This window comes from Periplaneta americana, chromosome 1 (assembly GCF_040183065.1).
Source record: "Periplaneta americana isolate PAMFEO1 chromosome 1, P.americana_PAMFEO1_priV1, whole genome shotgun sequence".
Lineage (NCBI taxonomy): Eukaryota > Metazoa > Arthropoda > Insecta > Blattodea > Blattidae > Periplaneta > Periplaneta americana.
In genome coordinates this window covers 53,242,264-53,269,472 of record NC_091117.1, presented here as the reverse complement: position 1 = coordinate 53,269,472, position 27,209 = coordinate 53,242,264, and the positions used below count along the sequence as shown (strand labels likewise).

The 27,209-nt window shown below is 34.9% G+C and overlaps 2 protein-coding genes across 2 annotated transcripts; one reads left to right on the top strand and one right to left on the bottom strand.

Moving 5' to 3' along the window:
* The first annotated feature begins 843 nt into the window (after window positions 1-843).
* LOC138695591 (probable ATP-dependent RNA helicase DDX23) lies at window positions 844-17,515 on the top strand. Its single transcript, XM_069819814.1, has 14 exons — window positions 844-987; window positions 1,763-2,027; window positions 4,139-4,271; window positions 5,112-5,302; window positions 5,725-5,944; window positions 6,168-6,292; window positions 8,364-8,500; window positions 9,089-9,342; window positions 10,601-10,759; window positions 11,760-11,883; window positions 14,331-14,446; window positions 15,424-15,684; window positions 16,651-16,825; window positions 17,158-17,515. The coding sequence occupies exons 2-14, from the start codon at window positions 1,786-1,788 to the stop codon at window positions 17,379-17,381; spliced, it is 2,361 nt and encodes a 786-aa protein (XP_069675915.1). The 5' UTR covers window positions 844-987; window positions 1,763-1,785; the 3' UTR covers window positions 17,382-17,515.
* Window positions 17,414-27,197, bottom strand: Prosbeta3 (proteasome subunit beta type-3). The gene is made up of 5 exons (XM_069819815.1): window positions 27,040-27,197; window positions 21,402-21,518; window positions 21,004-21,179; window positions 20,023-20,295; window positions 17,414-17,572 (listed from the first exon to the last, which is right to left on the bottom strand). Exons 1-5 carry the CDS (start codon window positions 27,040-27,042, stop codon window positions 17,524-17,526), a joined length of 618 nt encoding a protein of 205 aa, XP_069675916.1. The 5' UTR covers window positions 27,043-27,197; the 3' UTR covers window positions 17,414-17,523.
* Window positions 27,198-27,209: the final 12 nt, after the last annotated feature.

The following is a 27,209-nucleotide window of genomic DNA, read 5'->3' as shown; positions in this document are numbered from 1 at the left end:
TTTCATGTGGTGTTAAGTTAAAGATAGAGTCTAGTGCCTCCCTTACCACAGTTCATGCTTGATCTACGAGCGTGCATCGCAGGAACCATCGCATCAATCGATAGTGACGTGCTTGAATGTAATTGGGAGGAACTCGACTATGGGCGTGATGTGTGCCGTATTACCAGAGGAGTAAGGTAGTAAAATGTTTTCAGTTTCTCTTTCTATTGGTACCAGTTTTATGTATCTGAGTTTTATAGTAGTGACAAAACTGTTTGCAATTTAAAAAATATCAATGATTACATGAAACGGCTGTATCGGTACTCGATTTAAAGTAATAAAATACAATATATGTATTTTCATTAACACTGTGTTTTAGTGTATTTTATTTGATAATCACATAGTAATAAAATACACTACATTACAGTGTTAAGGAACGTGCATATTCTATTTTATTACTTTAAATCTAGTATAAGGGCTTCACGCAATCAGTTTCTTTAAAGTCTCTGTCAATATTTAACATTTTTTAACTTCAAAATAATGTTACCACTACACTACGCCACAAGTTACGCTTGAAATCTATTAGTACGCCTACTACTGTTCATTATTTATCTATGAATTTTTTCCTTTGTGTGTGTGAGAGATACTTTTATAATTACGTGTACAACTTTGTACTACACATGTCCGAAATATCTACATTTATATCACTAAAACAAATGAAAATAGAAAATTGGCACGAAAATATCAAATTTTATAAATTGCGCGCCAGCAAGCATACATGAGCTGTTTGGGGCAGACCACGCGGACCAGATATAGATGGCTCTGCGCGGTACCGATTGCAAAGAGTATAGTCATATTGTGGTCATGGACTAGTTTATGTGATCACCACGAAAGTCGCAGCTGTAGAAAACAAAACTCCGTAATCTTTATAACCTATTCGACTGTGTAACGTTTTGTGTACGCTAATACTGCTTCTAGCCGAAGTTTTTGTATTTATTTTGAGTTTAGGTAAGTTAATTTAAAGAACACGTGGGCACATATCAGAGTTGCATGTTATTTATATTAGGATCTGAATTATTTTATTTTTTGTTCGTAAATTATACGTGCATGACTACTGTACTTCATAACAGTAATGTTTAGTTTATCATTAATAGTAAATTAGTCGCAGTTTGAAGTATAGTTGTGCATCAAATATTTGAAATTAATAAAGTAAGTGCGTTGCAAATGCCTATTTTTTTTTGTTTGCATAATATTTTTGATACTTAGTCTACTTAAATGAAAATTGACAGGTTATCTGGTTTTAATTTACGCGAAAGATTTATTATTAAAGTTACATTGTATCCAAGGTATAATAAACTGGTATATTTTATTAATTGTATAATGCTGATGAGAGATACCAGTGATATATACTGTATTTTGAACACTGTTTTCAACAATATTATAGCCTATTCATATTTAAACTGTTAAAGCTATTTGATTTTTTCAAGTAAAATAATCGTAATTCTCCAGAAGAACGAAATCAAAGTAGACACATCTCCCTCTTCTTCTTCTTCTTCTTCTTCTTCATCAACGTGAGAGGTCCAGGACGAATTACCCTACTGGGAAAATGGTCCGTTTTCCTATTCGTGCCGTTTGGACCTCTGGCGTGTTATGTTGAAGTAGGGGCGAAGGAAGATGTGTCTCCTTAGGTGTAGTTGTTGTGGAAAATTACCAAAATAATATGTTAATGTATAAGTAATTAATTTTGTTGAATTGTATGTATATAAAGTAAATCCTATTATAGGCTACATCTGATAATAATCAGTGATGGGCGTGGAGAAGAAGTCATCACGTCGCAGTCGCAGTCGAAGTCGGGAGAGGGATAAAGACAGGGAGAGAGATCGCAGGGACCGAACTAGAAGGTCCCGAAGTCGCTCCAAAGAAAGGGATAAGGATCGTGGGAAAAAGAAACCAGATAAAACGAAGGAAAGGTCTCGAAGCAGAAGCAGAGAACGTGAGAAGGAGAGAGACAGACATCGCCACAGAGACCGAAAGCGCTCACCGACTCCGTAAGTGATCACTGATCATATAAATGTTTTGCATATGCTGTAGAGACCCAGAAACAAAATTTGGGTCAGCTGAATTTTGTTTCTGAGTCTGTACATCATAACTTCAGTGTGAATAATTTTTGATTGCTTAAATTATATTGTTAGGCCTAAAAAATATGGCAACTGTTACTAAAGATGCACATGTCAAAAGTTTATTTTGTAATTAAACGGGTCAACTCAAAAAAGCTAATCTAAGTGCCAAAATTGTCACATTTGAGTTTTCTTCCAAAATTTAGGTCTTTGCTAAAAGACAAGGCTAATACTCTAATATAACAGGCAAGTGATAGATTTGTGTTCATGACGTTATGTGACTCTCTCTTAGATCAGTCATTTTTTTTGTAACATACACCTCATACTAAAAAAAAAAAAATAAAATAATTTATTCTCGTGTGAAAGTAAGATAATGTGTAGTAAAATGTCTGAATATATCATAGCTCAATGTGGTCTCCGAGTTTTTGTGAAGCATTAATTTTCCATGTCCAGTAAAGTGAAAACATGTTTTACTTGGTAATAATTCTTTGGTCGGCAGGAAAAGGCACACATGTAAAAAAAAATTGATTTTTCTGTTGTACCTAATCACATAAGTATAGTATTTTTTTTCTAATTTTTGAAATAATAACATTTCTTGTATTTTAAATTGAAAAGGGTCTTAATTTAACCAACATACATGAATTTCATTACCTATTTATATTCAGTTAAGAATAAATTAAAAAGAAAGTCTCCCCTGAAAAATTATTTCTTTTTACTTATGTGCTTTTTCCTGCCGACCAAAGAATTGTCACACCCATTAAAAAATCCATGTCACACCTGTTACAAAAAACTTTTTTTTTAAGTCAAATAAACAGTCAAGGAGCTTATCAACACAGATATTTAAGCACCAGCAAAGAATTATAAAAATGTTATTATTGAAAATGATTAACAGATTTTTAAGCTAATAAAAATGAAGTGTTGAGGTGAGTGACATTTTTATCATGCATTACAGTGCAACAATGCTGATAAAATGAAATCTTCAGAGCAATAATGATGAAAATTAAAATGAGTCTAAGAAAGACCGCGAGATAACAAGCTGAGAATGGAATATCCAAAAATTCTACATTTTTTAAAATTAACTTCTAGTAACTTACTGTATATATAATAATATTAATAATAATAATAATAATAATAATAATAATGGCTTCATTTAACCTGGCAGAGTTAAGGCCGTAAAGCCTTCTCTTACACTCAACCAGGATTAAAACTTGCTTACATAGGCTAGTTGAACATAAAACTGGATCGGAATTAAGTAATTACATACTGATACAATTTAGGTACATAATGAGATCAAAAGAGGTAGTTACATAAAAATTTACCTCATAAAATAAAAGTAAACATAGTACATATTAATGTTATTAGAATCAAATATGAATCACATAAAACAGAAGCCGATAATTCAATAAAAAAAATGTACACAGTAAAAATAAAAATAAACACATTAGTATACGTATTAGTATTAGATTACAATTAAGTAGGATTTACATAATTAAACCAGAAACCGACAACTGAATAAAATGTACACAAAAAAAATAGATTAATAATAAAAAAACAACACAGTGGGATACATATTGGCGTTGTGATAAATAAACACGATTTAGATAATAAAAATAAGAAACAAAAAAAATAAATAGACCTAAATAAAAATAAATACAGTGGAACACATTCCATTAAATATTTGCAACGCGTTAGGTCTGGCAACCCATCATATGTCACATTCATTACAAAAGAATGGCTGAGATGGCATCCCAGGTAAAACTAACCTGAGAAAATTAAATGTAACCTAAATCGGAAATCATGTAAGTAAACAAAAACTAGCTTGAGAAAACCAAACCTAACCAAAATAAAAAGTTACGAAGAAACTAAAATTAATCAAATAAAATTAAAACTAACTTAAAGAAGCCAAAACAGACACAAACCATTCACGTATGTTAATACCTATGTAGATAAAGCGAGGACTGTATGCATCTGTGTTATGTGCAGCTGCAGATAAGTACTCTTTATTTTATACATGGTGTAATTATTATTGTGTTTATCTGCAGCACAAATGTAGTTAAGAAGGAAGAGGAAAAGGTGAAAGAAGAGCCAGTGGAGGAAGTGGAACCAAAGAAGGAGCCGTTGTCGTTAGAAGAACTACTTGCTAAGAAACAGGCTGAAGAAGCAGCTCGCAGCAAAGTGAGTAAATGGAATAATATATAATTATCCGATATTGCTTTTAAAATTAATTTTGTTACACAAATAAGTAAAAGAAAAGTGTGCAAATTATTTACACTTTTGTGATTTTTGTTCTTTGGATGCACAATTAGGAAAGTGGATGAAGGTGTTAGTTTAAAATAATAATTAGGCATGTGAACATAGAAATCAATCAACAGTTGGGCATGAAGGGGATCTGCATTTCGTTTATTGACATGCGAAGTCTTTTTGTATGGAAAGATTAGGGTATACCTTATACAATGAAGGTACAGCCATAAATATCCCTTTTGTTCCCTTCCAAGTCTTTGTGAAAGAATTTGTAGGCTTTTAAAAGATCAGTAAATTTTCCTCCAGGAAAACTGCTTAATTTTTGGGTTGCATCCTATACACCAACAAATTCTTCTTTCTGTTGTAGTTAATAAACATTGTGAGCCATCAGCGTAGCTCAGTCGGCTAAGGTGCTTGCCTGCCAATTTGGAGTTGCGCTTTGGTGCGGGTTCGATTCTCGCTTGAGCTGATCACCTGGTTGAGATTTTTCTGACGTTTTCCCCAACCGTAAGACAAATGTCAGGTAATCTATGACGAATTCTCGACCTCATGTCGCCAAATATCATCTCGCTATCACCAATTTCATCGACTCTGAATAACCTCGTAGTTACTACAGCGTCGTTAAATAACCAAATAAAAAAATAAACATTGTGTGTGATTTAGGAGTAAACTTTAGGTTTTACCAAAGATTATTTCCGAACTCAAATCACCGTGAAATCTTAAAAACTCATATTGTGTATGATTTCTTGTGACATACAATTGTCTTTTTCTCAGCCCAAATTTCTGACAAAAGAAGAGCGTGCAGCAGAGGCTATGAAGAAGAGACAACAAGAAGTGGATGAGATACGACGCAAGATGGAAGAGGAGAAGAAGAAGAGGGCTGATTTTGGCAAAGAGGCTTCCAAAGCTTTTGATGATATGCGGAAAATGGACAAGGATCAGGATCGAGATAAAGATGGTTTCAGGTACATTTTGTGCTTCATTCAGGAATCTGAAATATGAACTGTAAAATACACTGGGAATATGTGATTAGCTGAAGAAGAAAAGAGGAAAGAGGGAACATGTATGCACATTAAGAAAAAAAAAAGTAACGAACTTAAGTATTAATCCTTGGGAAGGAGTCCTTGTTAGTCGAGTGAATACCATGTTTTGTATTAGATCCTAAAATGGAGGGTTGAAATCTTGCAAGGTTGGGTTGTTGTGACTTTTTTTGAGAGTGTCATAGATTTGATGTCATTATTTTTAATTTTGAAAAGTAGTAATTACAGTAGAACTCTAGTTTTTCCACGTAGTGAAGGGACAAAAATGAACATTAACTGAAGAAATAGATTAATCGATACCATGATTGATTTTCATATGTAATGGACTTGGTTATTGTTTATTACAGACGGAGAGAAAGAGAAAGAGACAAAAAGGATAAAGATGAGGATAGTCAGTACTCAAAAGACAAGGAGAAAGAGGTGGAGGCTATCAGAGAACGCTATCTTGGTCTTGTCAAGAAGAAACGCCGTGTACGAAGACTCAATGACCGAAAATTCGTGTTTGACTGGGACGCTTCTGAGGACACTTCAGTTGATTACAATCCGCTCTACAAGGAACGACATCAGGTGTGTGTAATTTTTCAACCCCTGCACTGACAGTGATAGTACAAGTGTCATGTTACAATGAAAGGAAAAAAAATTTGTAGTATGTCTGTTGGAAAATGTATAAAATGCTTTCGCATGACTTTCAACTGGCCAGTAGAGATATGCATTTGCATAAGAATCCTGACCCTAGTAATGAACATCCATTGTTGAATGTTGCTGTGATTGACGTAAATTTATATTACAGGTCCAATTCTTTGGTAGAGGCAATGTTGCGGGCATTGACATCAAGGCTCAGAAGCGAGATCAGTCAAAGTTCTATGGAGAACTACTGGAGCGACGGCGCACTGAGGCTGAAAAAGAACAAGAAAAGTCAGTATCAAAGAGTGAAATCCTCATTGTTGTGTATACAGGATGGAAGTGAAATAACTCTACAGATTTTTAGAGTGGATAGCTTATGTTGTATGTAACAAAAAAATCTCATATCATATTGGTGGAAAGTTCATACTATACTCCAACCAGGAGAAAGTCTGAGGGGAATGAGACGCAGCGGGGTAATGCTGTGAATGAATATTGATGTCATAAGGTCACACACGTGGGTATACTCATCTCCATTGGCTAACTCTCAAAGCACGAACGATAACACTGATACATATTTATACAACCCTAGCTACAAAATTAGGTCACGGTTAATTTCCTGGTCTTTTAGTCCCTCCATACAGGAAATAACATATGCAGGAGAGCGCATGTTTTTTAAACTGACGTTATAACGGTAATATTATCTATCTACTTCGCTCCAATAGATGACGCAATAGTAAGCACATTCCTTTCAAGGTTAATCTCCTGGTTGGAGAACAGTAGTTTTCTTACAAAAAGATGTTTTTTTTTTCCCCCAAATGTTTAAGACCATCTTATTCGATAACTATTGCAAGTACGGTCTTGATTTTTGTCCATATTGATACAAAATCAAATAAAGGATCATTTATCCCTCTGGCGTAGTTCAACAGCATGGACAGTTTTTGTGTAAATTTAATGTTAAAACCACTGAAGCCACTGACCGATGTGACCAGTTTGTAAAATTATAGCCAGAAAGGGAGATGGAGATAGTTCACTAAGACAGACAAACCTGAGTTTGTTGACCTCTAACATCTGTATTACGAGAAGAAAGAGTCGTGTGTTAGCGGTGATGTTGGCAGACTGCTGAAACTTCCAACTCAATTTTCTAATTAACTGTACATTTAATCAAAACGTAATATAGGTTTTATATTCATTTACGTATACCCTATCATCCCTTTCAATCTGCAGGTTTATTTCACTTCCACTCTATTTAGCACGTAAATTCTTTGCAAGTGCATTTGAAAGACAAGTAAGCTACACTCTTTGTCTGAAAATGAAAATAATTTTCTCCACATCTGTTGTCAAATAATCAAAATTGTTGTTGCCAAACTACTAGCAGGCATTGGAACTGACACACAGCTGTACAAAGAAAAGCTGTCAAATTGCCTAGACATACACACATTGTGTTCTGTCAAATTGCAGGTATTCCACTGTAAACCCAGCATTCTTTAATCTTTCCTATTCTCTGCCTTCCTCTTAGTCTCTGCATACAATCCATATATCTTAATGTCTTATCATCCAATATCTTCTGCCCCGAACTCTTCTCCCATTCACTATTCCTTCCAGTGCATCCTTCAGTAGGCAATTTCTTCTCAGTCAGTGACCCAACCAATTCATTTTCCTCTTCCTGATCAGTTTCAGCATCATTCTTTCTTCACCCATTCTTTCCAACACAGCTTCATTTCTTATTCTGTCTGTCCATTTCACATGCTCCATCCTTCTCCATATCCACATTTCAAATGCTTCTAGTCGCTTCTCTTCATTTCATCGTAATGTCCATGTTTCCTCCCCATATAATGCTACACTCCACACAGAACACTTCCCTGGTCTCTTCTTTAGTTATTTTTCCAGAGGTCCACAGAAGATGCTCCTTTTTCTATTAAAAGCTTCCTTTGCCATTGCTATCCTCCTTTTGACTTCCTGGCAGCAGCTCATGTTACTGCTTACAGTACATCCCATAATTATTCAAATTTTATATATGTTTAAGACAAGTTTATTCCCAATATTTTGTACTTATTGTGTAATTTTCTCTCCTCAATTTTTCGCCTTCAAATTTTGTGAAAAATAGAGGAAATTATGCGATTGAATACTGTACTTTTATTATTCTTTTGTCCGAATCATGTAAATGAAACAGTTTTATTTTTCATAATTTTCCACTGCAAGTTTAAAAAAAGAAATAATATGATAAAAATAATACCATCTTCCATGAGAAATTTTTTCCTGTCCTCTTTGATACTTATTCAGAAAATGATTTCTTTCCAGATTAGAGTTTCCTTCTTCAGGTTCTATTATGTAGGTAAAAAAAAACTGTCATTTTATTTCCCAGGGTTCGATTGAAAAAACTGAAGAAGAAAGAGGAGAAGCAGAAGTGGGATGACCGCCACTGGTCCGAGAAATCTAAAGATGAGATGACAGAGAGAGACTGGCGAATATTTCGAGAGGATTACAACATTACCATCAAGGGTAAGAGATACTTCTCCTCACAACCTTGTATTTTGTTGTTCCGATCAAGAAATTTTTTTATAATTCAGTGCCAGTTCATCAGACTTTTTCATCAGTGAATGCTCTCGATGCCATGGAATGTATTAGCAATGAATGCTGATTTTAAGAATGGCTTTATGAAATAAATGAGCAGGAAATTTACTTAGCCGTAGCCTAACTATGCTGACTCATTAGATTTCGTTTTACTCTTAAGTTTTGAGAACATACAGTATTATCGTTATTTAAGATTTCAGATTACATTATTATTATTATTATTATTATTATTACTATTACTACTACTAATTTCTAATACTAACCTCAACAACTGAATATAGTATTTGTAGAGATCCGTGAAATTTGGAGATGTGTTGGTGCAAATTGTTCTCATTTTGCCTATTTTTTGCACCACAATGATGAGCACCATTGAAATTCTGCTAAATTCAAGGCCAGCTTGATGGAAGTGTGATGTCATTCATAATCTTACCAGTGAATTAAAAAATGTGCCCACTGTCTTCTCCTGTGTTACAGTTGAACATTCTACTTATATTTTTCATTTAACATTCTTTTTAGGTGGTCGGATACCTGATCCGATCAGGAACTGGAAGGAATCAGGCATTCCTCCCGAGATTCTGGAGATTGTGGAGAAGGTTGGCTACACAGACCCCACTCCCATCCAGCGACAAGCTATTCCTATTGGTCTACAAAATCGAGACATTATTGGTGTGGCTGAAACAGGTTCTGGCAAAACTCTGGCCTTCCTCATACCTCTGCTTATGTGGATACAGTCCTTGCCCAAGATTGAACGTGTTGAAGATGCTGATCAGGTAGATAACATTTAGATGACAATAGCTAAGAGATTATGCACTGATGCCAAGCTTAGGAATTTTTAATAGAGTGAACACAGATTTCGGTGTAATGATTTAGTCTCAATGTAACTGATAAGAGGTTAAAATGAATTTAGTTGCCTCAAGAAACATTCATACTGATAGCACAAAGCTGTATTAACCAGATATTGCCATGAAATATGTTTTCAGTAGTTTCATTTTCACAAACTTCGCTCTCAACTGGATATATCTGTACCTGTTCTTCAGAGGCTCGTTTTGTAACTGGTACAGTTATTCTTGGTGTGCAGAACACATAGCTTAATCATTGACAGAAAGATTAAGTTTGTACAAAAATTGAGCCTGTCACATTACTTTTCTGCTCGTCACATATTCGTTAAAAACACTAGCTCGACCAGTCCTCACTTATGGTAGCGAGGCGTGGACAATCAAAAAAGCTGATGAGCAAAGGCTGACGACAGCTGAAATGAGGTTCATGAGACGAACAGCGGGATGCTCTTTGCTGGAACACCGTAAAAATGTGGACATATTGCAGGAACTAAAAATGGATCCTATAGTTAATTTTGTTCAACAATATCGACTTCAGTGGAAAAAACATGTCGAAAGGATGGATCGCACTAGATGGCCTAAACAGATTCTTACTTATGTACCAAGAGGAAAGAGGAAATTGGGAAGACCACGAAAGCGCTGGCATGAGACCGTAACAGATCCTGTAGGGTCTAATACGTGACGGATATGATGATGACATATTCGTTAACAAGTTGCATTCCACTTCAATTATTAATATATATTAAACAATCTCTGATACGTGAGTATCCATAATCTCAGCAGAAGCTATAACATAACCTAAATAATATAAACAAGATAAATAATAGGAACGTTTTAATTAAGGATAATGAAATAAACATGAATCATTTTAAAAGATACAATTATTGAAAGTACAATGTTGGCAAACAAACAAATGCTAGGAAGGTGATAAAAATTGTAGGATAAACAGCCATAATTGGTTGAAACACCTCATTCCGTATGTTTTATTGGTCAAAAGTAGTATGAGGTAGTAAAAGTGTAATAGTCATGGTAAATGTTACATAACTTTAGATACTGAACTCTATATGGTAGTAAGTATGAGACAGTATGGACGATTTTGTAGTATCATATTATTATCAGTTGTGATTATTGCTTCAGTATTGTTGTTGCTTCTTTTACTGACATTCGTGTGCAATGTATGGTTTTCTTGCAGGGTCCATACTCCATTATTCTGGCACCCACTCGAGAATTGGCACAGCAGATCGAGGAAGAGACTAACAAGTTCGGGCAGCCACTTGGCATCAGGACAGTGGTTGTGGTTGGAGGTCTCTCCAGGGAGGAGCAAGGTTTCCGTCTTCGGATGGGATGTGAGGTAATGATTTGTTTTCTTCTTTTTCTTCATGTTTTGAGCAATACTCATTGGTTCGATCATCTCTTGTTTTGTCTACCAATTCTTCTTTTACCTTGTGTTCAGTATTTTGTAAGATAGCCTGTTTAATTTTAGTATTAATAATTGTAAAGGAGATTTTTCATGATTAAATCTGGGATTTTTTATGTACTGAAAGGTAATATTTTTAATCTGTAGGTCCACACCTGTGGAGTAACAGTCAGCCTGTCTGGCCGCGAAACCAAGTGGCCCTGGTTCGATTCTCGGTTGGGGCAAGTTACCTGGTTGAGGTTTTTTCCGGGGTTTTCCCTCAACCCAATATGAGCAAATGCTGGGTAACTTTTGGTGTTGGACCTCGGACTCATTTCACTGGCATTATCACCTTCATCTCGTTCAGATGCTAAATAACCTAAGCTATTGATAAAGCATCGTAAAATAACCTTTAATCTGTATAGTTTATAAACATATAAACCGTGTTCCCTCCCCACTCCTTTAGATATTACTGTTGTTATTCAGTACTTCTGTTAGTACTATTAAGGGTCTCTAATCCTCCTAATTGCCACTTACAAATCACCACGTGATTTACAAGAGGCATTGTCTAGTCCTTGTAGTCACAAGTTCTCAATTGTCACTTTTTGAAGCCTTGTGAATCATGCTTAAAAATCCTCCTAACCGATACTACATCCATTCAACTATACTCAGTGTCATTCTTAACTTTTAGTACGTATAAATCGCAGCTCTGTTCATGACTGGAACTGAAATGGATCAGTGGCTGAATTTGTGAAGCTAATGATGATGATATTCTAAATTTTATGAACTTATTTCCAAAAGAGGAGAAGGCGAAATTACCTGTGACACCTGTTCTGTTTCTGTCTAAACAGGACAATGCTCATTCCCGTATTTACTTAAACATTATAATCACCCTATTTTTAATGGTTCTAGGAAATGAAATTTGTTCTTTAAGAATTTAATTCTTGTATTGCAGATTGTGATAGCTACCCCAGGTCGTTTGATCGACGTGCTGGAGAACAGATACCTGGTGCTGAACCAGTGTACCTACATCGTTCTTGATGAGGCTGATCGTATGATTGACATGGGTTTTGAGCCAGGTGTGTATGGGAAGCATAGCATACTACTGTATGTATTTATGAGCCTTCAAATTACAATTAAATCCAATTTCATATTACAAATTTCAAGAACTGGTAATGATGATGATGATGATGATGATGATGATAATTTTTTTATTGTAGCATAGAAAGTCTTTTTTTTTTCTTTCATCTGTAAAGTGATTTAGCATGATTTTCTAGCAGAATTGAAACTGCAAAAAAATGCGAATTTCCTATAAAATTGGGATATCACGAGAAAAATGCTATTTAATAGCGATTTATCAGTCAAATACTATTTTTCAGGTGAAAAGCGCATTATATATATACGAAAATTAAAGTCATTTTTTAAGTTCGGTACTCAAAACATGTCGATCAAATATTGTCTGCTTGATTCAATAAATTTCATACAACGATAATGAGATCCGGTAATTTATATACATATCGTAATATCGACTATCAAATTCTATATTCGGTATGGGTACCAGCCTCATGGTCTAATGGTCAGAGTTTTTGGCTACAGTTTATGAGGTCCCAGGTTCGATTCCCGGTTGGAACACAGTAACTTTTTCTTAAAGGGACTTGTTCCTGTGTTGGTCCATGATCTGGAAAATAGATTAGGTTTAGATTTAAGACCTCTCCTGTCACTACATATTCATAATCATCCTATCATAATATCTTCGGGGCAGCTTAACTCCACCTTCTAGGTGCCCCAACTTCAGAAGTGGGTTACAAATAAGCCATTGCCAAAAGAGAAGACCAGAAATGTCGAATGACAACCTGGTGGCATTCGGGGAGGGGGGGGGGGATTCGATATAGACTTGGTTAAAATGCGTCACGTTGGTTTATTCGGCTGTTTGCTTTTGAAATTGCAGCAGAATTGGGTAGTTGTTCTAATTACTACATTGGCAGAGTTGGTTGAATTTGTGAGACATGTGCTCCTCTGTAAAATGGGGCTAACAACTGTAACTGTTCAGTTGACAAATTAAATATTGGCATGTTTCCAGGATTTTCGAGTACACCAAAACAAGAAATTCGAAGTGCATGCAATTCATTTGAGAAACTTATTGAACAGCTGGTGAAAAATGAAAAATGAGACTTAGTGACAGAAGATGTAATTTGAAGGAGAAAAACGTTGAATTGTTCACAATGTTATCTTTTGAGAAATGAAAGCTAGAATGCACAAAGTTTCTTTTGGAAAAAAAATAGACGCTAATTTGGAAAAAAGTAGATGCTCATTTCAGAAAAATAGATGCTAAAAGTTCAGGTCCCTAACAGTGATCCATACAAATTCTTGCCATGTGGAGTCCTGGAACCCACAATGAACTTCAGTGTATATCATCGTTGTTCCTGCAACAACTCCTATGTGCAAAATATAAAATTTTTCAGTAGGAAGAAAAAACACATGTATTCATCTATGGCAGTGGTACATAGGAGATTGTGAATTCTTACATTTTCGAAACAAAGAAATATAATTACATATAGGAGATTGTATTATTTGCTGTATCACTATTTAAGTTATTTAATAGAGCAAAAATCTGAAAATCGATAAATATGTTACATGGAGTTATTGCAGGAACAACGATGATATACAGTAATTTAATGGTGCTTCACATCTCTGTCCTGTTTCGTTACAGTTATCATTTAAAGTACTACCAAGACTTTATGCAGTCATTATATTGAAATAAGTTCTGTAATTTTCGCAAAAATATTGTAGTACCATATTTCATCGCATAATCGTCACAATTTTAATGCCTTTTTTTTTTTCGAGTGAAAATATATGGTGCGACCATTATGTAAAGAATAAATTAAAATGATGACGATTGGTCACGTGATCAGCTTCCATGTAACAGGAGAGTGTGCAAGCAAGTAGGGCCAAGTTGCGTGATTCGTAGCAAAAGAGTGAGGAAAGGGATGCTGGAACAATAACGTGAATAATATTTTAATAAAATAAATATTACTGTGGTGTAATTCAATTAAAGACACTTTTGTTCTTCTTAATTAGTTCTACAGCCCAAGACAGCCTTGACTTCATTAATGATCCTCTTCCATTCTTCACGATCCTCAGTCTGCTTCATCCAATTTCGGATTTCAAACCTCGCCAAATCACAAAGACGCTTTTATTAATTAAAAACATTCACAGTATTGTTGAGTCACATGTACCAGTACATTGGATACTCTGGAGTCAATATTATCTGACCAATGAGCTAGTCTGCAGAAAAATGATTGGTCTAGCCCTAAAAAAAAAGAAGTATTTAAACACTTGTAAAAAACACCACATGCAACAATTATTATACTGAAATGAAGGCATTTATAGCCACTGGCAAGTCCTGATCAGTTTGTCTATAAATAATGGTGCGACCATTATGTGATGGAGACGATTACATGATGAAATACGGTATTATTGTGGTGGTATAGTGTTACAATACAGTTCATTCTGATATATATTACAGAGGTACAAAAGATTCTGGACTACATGCCTGTCACAAATCTAAAGCCAGACACCGAAGATGCAGAAGATGAAACAAAACTTCTAGCCAATTACAATTCCAAGAAGAAGTACAGGCAGGTGAGTTGTACTGATATTCAAATTCACTGTATTGGTAATATACCAGAAGCCATTGCCCTCCCATATGCTGTTTTTGCATGAAAAAGTGATGGCATATTAGCACTTACCTTGCTATTCACTGTCAATGTTTCTGTCACTTTTCTTTGTTGATGCTCCTCTGCTGTATGATATTGCTTTTAATCTCTGGTAGTTCCCTAGAACCTGGCAGTGTTCCATATGTAGCACGTATGTCATTTCTCCATTACGGAAGTACTGTTTCTTGTCCATGTCTATTTCATTGCTTTTGCGCATTACTACCAAGTGAGGGAGAGGGAGACTGGACGCAAAAAATTACATTCCGAATTTATTAGGCTGAGATATAGCTAACACGAAATATTTTCTGCTCACCTTAGTTGTTTCAGGAACTGATCTTTAATCTGGCGCACAAAACAGGCGAATTTAAGGAAAATTCCTATCCTGTATAGGTGGCTTGCTATACAATCATGACCTGTTATCAACTTGAACACGAAACAGCAGATTTACATGGCCTTTGGGGATTATGTCGGGGTTAATTAATAAAATTCCCCAAGTTTTATCTTTTGCTCCAGTCGAATTTTGTTTTTGGGTAGATCTGAATTTACTTTTTATTATTTGTTTTACAGAATAAAATGGAAATCTGTTATTAGATGGTTGTAAAATTTGTGCCCTTCTTAGACAAAAAGTCTGCTGTTTCAGTTCCTTTTGTATCACAATGGGGAGGAATGCATTGTAAACTAATTTTTTTCTATAGTTTAGTTAGGGAATAGATCATTTTCTTAAAATCTTGAATTTTATTCCCTTCTGTATACTGTTGTGAAATTGTAGCCTGTATGGCTGCCCTTGGATCTGATAATATGATAGCGTTTTGGAATTTATTTAATCTGTATAAGGGATCTTGCAAAGATATATAAATAGTAGTAACTTCAATGTTATACATTAGCATGGTAATTCCTTTGCAGACGGTGATGTTTACAGCCACTATGCCTCCTGCAGTTGAACGTTTGGCTCGAACATACTTGCGGCGCCCAGCTGTAGTATATATTGGTTCTGCTGGCAAGCCAACAGAGAGAGTGGAACAGATTGTATACATTCTTTCTGAAGCTGACAAGAGACGCAAACTCCTCGAGATCCTTGGACGTGGTGTTACACCTCCGATTATCATCTTCGTTAACCAGAAGAAAGGCGCAGATGTACTGGCAAGAGGATTGGAAAAACTTGGTGTAAGTTTACAGTTATAAACGAAATAATTACTATGCGTTTGTACTGAATTTAATCTAATCCTTTTAAAGACATGTACCATTGGAATTTGTTCAATTTATTACGCCCTTATAAAGATATAATAATATTTCGAATGTACATTTATAATGTCAGAAAATTACTAATATGATACTTTTCACTGTTGCAATGATTGAAACTATTTTTTCTGAAAAAAAAAAAAAAAAACTTCCCAAAGTTAATTTTCAATCATATTGTAGAATATGGTATCTATGTTTGAAATTCAAAATTACTTCTCATTTTCGATTTGATTAATTTCAGAGTGTAAAAACACTCGCACATAAGTATTGTCAAATAAACACAATTACTTTGAGAGAGCAATTTCTGAAGTCATGTTACTACTCTTGTGATATAAAATTATTCTGGGAATTCATCACCTTATGTTACGAAAATGGATCCTAGTTGAATTGGGAATTGCCAATTCATTTTAGCACTCAAAGATTTTTACTTAATATTTTAGGAGAAATATTACAGATAAATTCTGTAGAACAAATTAATATATCTATAATACTCAAAGATTTGCTTATTGAGTTTTTGACATGATGGAAAATTTGGAATAATACTAGTAATTTTACCTTATTTCCAATTGTCCATGCCTCGCTACCATAGCAGAGTTCAGGTTTTGCCAAGATCTTGTAAAGGTGTATTCTAGTATTTCTTTGTATTGCGGTGGGTTTCATTATTCTAATAAATTCACATTATTTTTGTAAACTTGAGAATATTTTCTGGTATATATAAATTTCAACAAATGATAATTTATATCCAAGGCAAACAAATTCATTTACTTGTTCCAAAAGTGTATTTTTCAGACAAATTTTGCTTGATACAGGATTTCAGCTCCAAATACCATTATCTTGTCTTACTCCTTAAAGACTGGAAGTTTTATTTACAACCACTGTTTTGTGTTACAGTATAATGCATGTACGTTGCATGGTGGCAAGGGTCAAGAACAGCGTGAATATGCTCTTGCAAGTCTCAAGTCTGGCACCAAAGACATCCTCGTGGCCACTAACGTTGCTGGACGAGGTATTGACATCAAGGATGTATCCATGGTCATCAACTATGACATGGCAAAGAGCATAGAAGGTACGTTTTATAGCTTATTTTCACGTCTTTACTATTTCGTTTAATAGATCTTGTTAACATAGCCATTTTATTTATTCTTTTATATCCTAGCCTTTTTTCTTGAAAGTAGTGAAACAGATGTGTTCTACGATTTTATGATTGTGTAAGCAAACTTTGTGTATGTTGACTGAAACGTATCATGTCCCGAGGATACTACAGTGGCCTTTTCCACAAAACCATAGAGTTATAGTTTACTTACTTTATGAATAGAAAATCTTTACATTGGGTATATTGTAGTTAAGTTCAACGTATGTATAGTTGTAGTAACCTTCTGTAAAATTGTTTCTTTTTAGAATACACTCATCGTATTGGACGAACAGGTCGTGCTGGCAAGCATGGTATGGCAATTTCATTCTGCACCAAAGATGATTCTGAACTTTTCTACGATTTGAAGCATACAATCTTATCCAGTCCAGTGTCAACATGTCCACCTGAACTTCTGAATCATCCAGATGCCCAACACAAACCTGGCACTGTTGTGACAAAGAAACGTCGAGAAGAGAAAATATTTGCGTAAAGGACTAAAATATAATTTGTATATTTAATCACTGAAACCACAAAGAGAATACTTTATTGAAATTATTAAACCACTTTAACATACATTGTTCATAGATGTAGAAAAATTTGAAAGAAAAATGTCCTATTTCTGAAGTTCTTGTTCAATCCATCCTTGTCTTTATAGATCTGGTGGTGATCTTATCCTTCTCACTGTAAAAACAAAGAAATTAGACATATTTTAGAGTAATTTCAGAAAATTCGATGAATGCTGTATTGTATGAGTATGTTTTGCACTTTAAAGCATAGTGAAGCTTAGATTATCATTTTCGACCACTGGTTTTTTTGTCGGACTTTGTCTCCTGGGGAGTGCTACTGGCAGTTACTGACTTTAGTTGCTTATATTGGGAAGCCCGACACCTGACAAAGTAAAAACATGGAAAGATAGGCATATTTGGAATCGATCTTCCAAAAGGAAAACACGAAAATAGGATATTTCTACTATTGTAAGCAGAATGGTTTCATCTATTAATCAGTCACAGTTTTTAATCACGACTATTACACTTTTACTACGTCATACTACTTTTGGTATGAAAGGACGTATTTCAACCAATCATGGCTGCTTATCGCACAGTTTTATCACGTCCCAAGCATTTGTTTCTTTGTTTGCCAACATTTCAAACTGCGCTGGTCTGGACGTCAAAAAACCAGAAAATTACAAACCACTCCAGTCGATGCACAGCAGTTTCAAATATGACTCGCATTGGCATTCAAGAACAAGAATTAATAAAGATCACTGGTCATACCTATGCATCTTCCCTGAAATCCTATTTACAAATAAATCAAGAGCACCATTCTGAAATCCTGAATAAGTTGAGGAATACACCGTGTACATCGAGTTGCACTTCTTTTACGCACACGTCTAATATAAAACACTAACACCAGCCACTAAACATTCAAATTTAAAAATTGTACATTCAATAATTATTTCTTTTAAAATTATTCATGTTTTTTTATGTCATCATCGTTAATTAAAACTTTTCTTGTTTATTTCATCATCCCTAATTAAAACTTTTCTAACACTTGTTTATATTATTTAGGTTATGATATTATGGATAGTCACGTATCAGAGATTGTTTAATACTAAGATTTATTGAAAATCATCTGTAAAGTGACGTTGATTACTGGGATCCGGATAATTGAAGTGGAATGCAACTGTTTTAATAAAAATGAAATTGAATCAACAAAGCCTTCTTGACTAGTATCCATCTACAGAGCTCAATGAAGATTCCATAGTTGGCACACCTGATAACATCACATAATTATAACACACCACTGCCATTTAGCATGCATCTAGCGTAATATCTGTAATGTTCAGGTGGTACAATAATACATTAATTGAAGACAATTTTATTTTCGTAAGTCAATATTTTACTGTATTGGAGTACTTCGTTACTTCTAATCTTTATATACTTTCTTCTAATCGTGTAATAGTCAATTAAATCCCACTCGAGTTTTGATTTTCTCTAGATAAATCAAAACCTCTAGTGAGATTACTGTTGATTATTGCACATTTCATTGGCTGGTTACGAGTTTTTATTTCCATATGTTGTTTTCTAATGCCAGGCGTTTGACAATAAAGTCATTTGACCTCTTGCACTCCAATATTTTTCAAAGATATTGTCATGACCAGCCACTGTAGCACAGATTTTGAGGTGTACCATATGTGATCATAGCATTCTATAGGTTCTAAAGGCCCACTGTCCTTGTGAAGTAAGCACTAAAGATCATCTCAGCTTTTAATGCCAGAATTAGTAAAGAAACATAGCGCCCCAGTGATCTGGTGTTTATTGAGTAGCATTTAATAGTTTTTATTAAACTGAATCCTAAAAAGTGATATTTATTGTACCATGTAACACAATGTTGTTCGAAGTTATAACCTAAAGACAACATTGTTAATATATACCTAGGTTTTATTTTCAGAAAGAATTATCATTCTGATAGATGTTGCAGTCAGCAAATTAATGACAAATCTAAGTTCCACTTTATAGGACAGATTCTCTTAAAATTATTTTAAGTTTAATTTCTTCACAGTGACTTTCTGGTCATAAGATCACTCAGAAACAGCACACAATGAGACACCCGGGAGATCAATTTTAATTCCACTGGATTTATTTTTTTTTAGTAGGTTATTTTACGACGCTTTGTCAACATCTCAGGTTATTTAGCGTCTAAATGAGATGAAGGTGATAATGCCGGTGAAATGAGTCCAGGGTCCAGCACTGAAAGTTACCCAGCACTTGCTCATATTGGGTTGAGGGAAAACTCCGGAAAAAACCTCAACCAGGTAACTTTTCCCGACCGGGAATCGAACCTGGGCCACCTGGTTTCGCGGTTAGATGTGCTAACCGTCACTCCACAGGTGTGGACCTCTGTATTTATATTTGAAAAATTTCCCATTTGAAGTGTCGACTCTACATATTCCTGAAACATTCCTGTTTAGTGAATCATACAGGCAATTCAGCAATAATTCTCAAAGAAGACTTGCCAGAGATTTGAATTTGATTCTGTGGCGGAGATAAAATCATTTAAGCTAAATGGAGACTACACACTAATAATAAATTGCATAAAAGTGTGGAGAAACTAGAATTAACTGTACTTACATAATATGGACGACGGCTCCCCAACCAGAGATGGCATCTCTGTCAACAGCATTAACCAGAGCCTGTGAGATAGTCTCAAATAAGTCATCAGGCTCCAGGTCTGGCTTCCAGAGAACTTCGCACATCCCATATAGCTGTTCACTGCAAGTGCCTCCAACAACGAAATCTTCTGGCTCATTAGGGGAGCCAATAAGATCCATATTGCAGACATAGGGTTCAAATGTTTTGGGATCCAATCCCGCAATCACAGGTTCCACAAAGTAGGGTCCAAACCTACGAAACACAGATTTTTTCTTGTTTACCAAGCTTCAGAGTTCTGTCCTTTTAATTTTTCATTTGGGATAAAGAGAGAGACAGTCGTAAATTTCAAGATACAAAGTAAATACAGGAATTGAACAACTCTCTAATTAATTCTACATAATATTTATCCCCTTTGTAATTCAAAATGCTCTTAAATTAAGTATTTTCTAAAAGCAGGAGCCAAAATCTTATAAAATTTCTGCAAGTACATAGAAAATACTACGATAAATATTGCAATATCAAACAATTTAATATCTTCCAAATGCAATGATTGTTGGTTCAATGATGATTAATCACGAATATATTGCAACATAAATTTTAGTTTAAGATTTCAGTTTCCGCGGTTATGAAGTAACAACTTGCGCCTTTCAGCACCATAAAAGTATGACAATAGTTTGTGGTCATACTTTTACTAGATTAGATATGCTTAGATTCTTCAATAAGTTAGTGTTTGGCGACTTTAAGTTTTTCATAAACATAAACTTTTCTTCCTCTCTTTGCAATGTCAGTGTTGCAAATATCGTACATCTGATCACCAATGTGTTCAGCGGTCCACGCCACTCAATCTGAGCACTTTTGTGTAAGAAAGAGTTAACTGATAACCAATGGAGAAAGCGTTTTCCAAATCTGTGAACACATTAGACCCTAAGATAAATGGATACCGCAAAATGCGATTGTTACCTTTTCTCGTACAGCAGATTGGACACCATAGAGGCAAATGTCTTAGGATGGATGCGACGATTTTCGTTGAGTTCATAAAGGTTCAATCGGAACTTCAGCCTTTGATGGACAGTTTGTGTATCAGTTGCTAGACCTGGCAGGCCGATAAATAGATGTGGTCCCATTTCAAATATTTTCTGCAAGCAGGAAGATAAAGTATATTACAGAAATGGACCATGAAACAGCTCTGCTCAAACCACTAAAAGTGCATATAATATTTCGTAAAGATGTTAGGACAATTTATTCACACATTTTCATGGCAAGCAAATGAGTAGGCTACAATACAGATTACAGATTCATTTTGTTATGTCAATGGACTAATACTCCACGATTGATTGCAATCATACATATAAACATACCTGAAAATCGAGTGCCAAAGTCTGAGCCTGGATACCAAATCTCTTGTCAGCAGCAATGGCCACACACTTTTTTCCTTTCATTGCCACAATGGCACCTCCATTATAGTCCATGATAGACTGAAAAGGCATAAATCACTCTATAAATAATGTCAACAATTCAAACAGTAGTTAAAGTTATTCTTATATGATAATGGGGGAATACGATATCTGCTCCATTTTTAAAACGATACTGTGCAGTCTCTGGAAAAGGGACCGGGTTTTCTATAGCTCGCGACACTGAAGGTTTTTTTGACGAAAAAAGTGGAAAAATGGCCTAACTTTCAGAGGGACGTCAGTTGACTTGAGAACATTAGAAAATGGGTAACAATTGGAAAGAATTGATTGGTGTAGATAACGTAAAAGCAATTATTTAATACGTGAAGTGAAATTGTTGAACACTTCAAAATGAACGCAAAATGCACATTTCACTTCACTTAGTACATGCAAGGCATACAAAAAGCCTAAACTAACTTGACCTACCACAGATTGTTATATGAAAGGCATATGAAAAGCCTAAACTAAGCTAATCTAACCTAACCTGTCACAGAATCACGCACTGGAGAACTTAGAAAAATTCAAGTTGGAAGTTTCAGTGCCATGTGCTATATAAAAGCCAAGGGACCTGGTGTTTTTCGTAATAAATAACGAAATACATCAGCTAAACTTCATAAATAGGCTATAGGTTCAGGCATCGAGTTTATATAAAACTAGCTGAAACCACCAAGCGTTGTCAGAGTTTTTCTTTTTGCTTCTATTTTTAATTAAACTGCTTCTTATACTTTCCGGAAATCTCGGAAACTCAACTACAGACAACCAAAACAAATTGTCCTTACTAAGCTTTCGTCGTTCATAAAGATGAATCTTTACATAATGTCACTTACATGAATTAATGAACTTCTTAATTCAATTTAAAACAGCTGTAGATCAGGCACTGAAAAGAAAACATTTCATCCTGTGCCTTACGTTCAACTGTTTTTAATTAATTTTTATTTAATTATTGATTTAATCTGGTGTAGTTAAGGCCATCTATTAACACCAGAAATACAAATACAGTAATCGAAAAATCAAACCATAAACAAAGTAAAACCAAACGAAAATATATACAGGTTATACTCACGCAAAGTTTAAATGAGTTAACATTGTCTTGAAGTTCAGAGAAACAAAAACACACCCCTCGGTCTCTATACACCCACTTAGCATTAAATCGATGTTCTACAGATCTTAAATTTAATCGTGCCGGTCAGTGACCGTTAAATTTCAAGTGGCTTATCTTATTCGTGGGAGTCGGCGTATTAAAAAAACAGTACAACCTTTGTGCCATCTCCTTTCCTTCCCACCACAAATGTGACATTACATAGAGGCAAAGATAAAATAATTATAAGATCTGTACATTGATCTTAAGGTATCCTGATATACATTTCACGTAATTTCATATCTATTTACCGGTATGCTTTCACTTGAACTTCAGAGAGACAATGACGGTAAATAGGGAATTCCCTTGTTCCCAGTCTGAACTCGTTGGGGTGTCACTGTAAGCCAAAATTTATCTCTATCGGTCGTACCAAAGAATCAATGTATACTTACATAATTTAATTTATATTGGAAGATTTCTCACCCCTTGATCGCTGTACTTACGCCTACTTATATACTCGTTTTAAATATGACTTTAGAAATTATCTGTATCTCACAAATTTAGAACATATTATATTATTTTATATTTTATAGAACAGATACAAATATAAACTTGCAATAAGTCATTTTTTACATAAAGACTAATATTCTGAGAGAAGTTTATTTTAGAAATTAAGATACCGGTACTGTTCTTTCCACAATGCTTAACATAGGCCTAGGTACTATATTGGCAAAGTGACTACATAGATAGAATTTCTCAGCAACACATTTTCGGACATGAACATGATTTTGAGATGCGTGTATTTTAGGATGAATATAGTGTTATTTACAATGGGCTTGCGTACATTCATATACTATATTAGCAACATGACAAAAGTGTCACTGAATTGCTTTTTTGATATGTGTAAAATTCTTTGTTTTCCTCTCCTTTGCATAAATTAAGTATCCTAAATGTTTAGGTGTGTCCACTCAAGAACAAGTCACATAGGTTAGTTGAAAATGTTTCTAAGTTAATGTCTGCAACTTTGAGCGACTATCTTTGAGCTTTATTTAAATATGGCCATTACAAACGCTATAACCTAATGCGGAGTAGCTCACTGCGTTAGTGAAACAGAGCTACCCTCTAGCAGGAGGCCTTTGCCCTTCAAGGGACACATTAGGCTATTATTATTATTACAAACGCTAGTCACAATGAAACTGCAGTCGCTTAAAATCGATAGACATATTAGTGGGTGTCATAGGAGTACGTGGAATAAGAACATCTTCTCTTTTCGTTTTCACAGTTAATATTGTCATTTCTATTACATTTTTTATGAGATTTTCACACCAATTCTTGTTCCATTGCATAATTTTGGTGGGTCAATATTTCGAGATAAGTAGTAGGCCTACTATTGGTGATTTAATATTACATATTAAATTATGTGGTTGCAATCCTTGCGTTAAAAAAATTAAAGATTTCAGTTGGGTAAAGAAATTGCCTGCTCACTATCTACAACTGTATAAGAAAATCATAATACGGTCCTGGATTGCGTAAAGATACTTATTGCATTATCTAAATTTTGGCCTTTATGATGAATCAACAATGTTATTTGATTTCGTGTTATTTTTTTCACGGCCTCGTGAGTCGTGAAAGTGGATGTTGAATACAACAGAGAATAATAAAGAACAATTGACGGTAATTTCCTAGTACCCGGTACTCGTTACATAGGTCGTTTTTATGTTTAACATATTTAGTATAACTTGTTGCTTGTGAGCCATCCCGAACCCCGACCTCCACCCGTAAGAGCGCCAGTCCTTATATATCCGTCAGTCAAGGCCTTCTGACAAATAAAAGCAATTGACAATAGATATCTCAGTCGTGACAACCTCATAAAATATCCTATCAATTGAATAATCGATCTTGCTACGTACAACATAATTATATAATTATATTATTACCCATTTCAGTGAGTACTGACGACCACTGCAAAATACGACAATTTGGTCCAGGGAGCATTCTCTTTTGGCACAAGGGTGATTTATGTAACATGTTTCTAATTTAGTCTTTTAAATACCGGTACATTCTTTAATAAATCACTGAAAAAGAAATGTGAATATAGGAAATGGAGTGAGTACGAAATTATTATTATCTTTTGGCGCATCATTTTTACGTAAATAACGACAAATAAAAAGGGATTATTAGCAAGTATGTACACTGCGTTTGTCAAATGTGCATCATCATGCTTTCCAAAAGGTACTTTTCAGTGCCCGACACCCCGACTTATATTTTATGATGTGTTCTTTCTTCCTTTAGACCCCTCTTAGGGACTTGGCCCCCAAACCTTCATGAAATTAATTTATAGTAATTAACGGTCCATCACATTTGAGTTGAAGGTAGGAGTTACATTTTATAATGTGTTCTTTCTTGTTTTAGGGGGCTCCGTCCCCTAAAAACCCCTGTTGGGGACTAGTAGCCTAATAAACCGGCCCATCACCTTTGGGTTGAAGGTACGAGTTATATTTTATGATGTGTTCTTTCTTGCTTTAGGGGGCTCCGCCCTCTCTGTTGGGGACTTGGCCCCCAAACCTTCGTGCAATTAATTTATAGTAATTAACCGGTCCACCACCTTTGGGTTGAAGGTACGAGTTACATTTTATAATGTGTTCTTTCTTGTTTTAGGGGGCTCCGCCCCCTAAAACTCCTGTTGGGGACTTAGTCCCCAAACCTTCGTACAATTAATTTATAGTAATTAACCGGTCCATCACCTTTGGGTTGAAGGTACGACTTATATTTTATAATGTGTTCTTTCTTCTTTAGGGGGCCCCCTAAAAACCCCTGTTGGGGACTTAGTCCCCAAATCTTCGTGCAATTAATTTATAGTAATTAATCGGTCCATCACCTTTGGGTTGAAGGTACGACTTATATTTTATATTGTGTTCTTTCTTCTTTAGGGGGCAGAGCCCCCTAAAAACCCCTGTTGGGGACTTGGCCCCCAAACCTTCATGCAATTAATTTATAATAATTAACCGGTCCATCACATCTGAGTTGAAGGTACCGGTACATTCTTTAATAAATCACTGAAAAACAAATGTGAATATACAGGATGTGGAGTGTGTACGAAATTATTATTATTTTTGGCGCATCATTTTTACGTAAATAACGACAAATAAAAACTAACATGCCACATAACATTATTTTAAGAAATACAGGAAACAAGCATGAATAATATTCACCATTCTTAATGATCGTGGGATAGAAAAAAAAAGTATGGAATAGTAATTACATACAAATGTGCGTGTAATAAACAATAAGCAAACCATCTTCGATTACATTTCAAAACAACGTGAATATAGCGTGGATTATGTAGGAAAATAATTTCTTATATGTTGCTCCCAATGTGCATCATTGTGTTGTTGTTATCTAATGCCGGGCTTTGGCAACGAAGCCATTAGCGTTCTTGCTCTCCAATATTTCTCTGTGGTGGATCCATCAGGTAGAACTTCACAGGCTATGAGATGATCTTCAGCCATTTCTTCTTCTTTGTTACATAGATGGCAATTTGGATTTGTGTAAATTCCTATTTTATTCAAGTGTTTGGCCAAATAATAGTGTTCTGTAAGCAGTCTGAATTTTGCTACTGCAGATTTACGTGGGATTTCTGGAATAATTTCTGGCCAGGTCCGATGGACCCATTAACCAACGACAGGTGTGGCCCTCCAGTCATACTGGGGGTTTACGTGAGTGGGTGATGTAACCACCATTACAAACAAAAAATTGGTGCCCACTTAAAAAACGGTTACACTTATGCTAATTAACCATAAAAAAAATGTGCATCATTGTTAACTTATGAAAACAAATGAAATTTAACATGGCATATAAACACTATTTGAAGAAAGATAGGAGATATTAAGTAATATTCATCGTTCTTAATTATCTTTGGATGGAAAATAACAATGAAATATGTATAAAATAGAAATTACATCAAGTGAGCATATAAAAAAAAGTAGAATCATTTATTTGATTATTAAGCTTAAATTACTCCAGGTTTAGTGTAAGAGTGATCTCTGTAACGAGTACCGGGTACTAGGAAAATACCCAATTGACTAGAAGAATGCATTTTAATATTATGGGTGCTCGTGTAAAGGGGGTTAAGTATGATTTTGCTAAACTGGAATAAGTACAGATTTGAAACTATCCACAATTACTTTCCTCTTGTGTTAAAGGGGTTAAGTCATTCTTCCATCTATGATGCAGTTACAGTGCTCCATATTTTGTGACAAAGGGGTTTTGTTCAGTACCAAAGGAGAGAAGTTTACATACCTTGCTATTTGACTTAACCCCCTGTACACGAGCACCCGGTCAAAACATGTAGATTTATATAGAGAACATACAAACATACGTTCCCACACGCACTTTCATATATTTAGATATTATATATGTTTCGATTAAGCACATGAAATTCAATTTTGGTATTTCCATTATACTTACCATACTTATAATATTGTACTCGCTAACACAAACGCAATCAGTGACTTGCTTCTTGACATCCGATTACGAGGTTATATTGTTGTTGTTGATAGACTAGATTCTTCTGACGTCTGTCTAAGAAATTATAATCGTAACAGAGTATAGTCACAGTCTAGCATAGACCAGTCGCG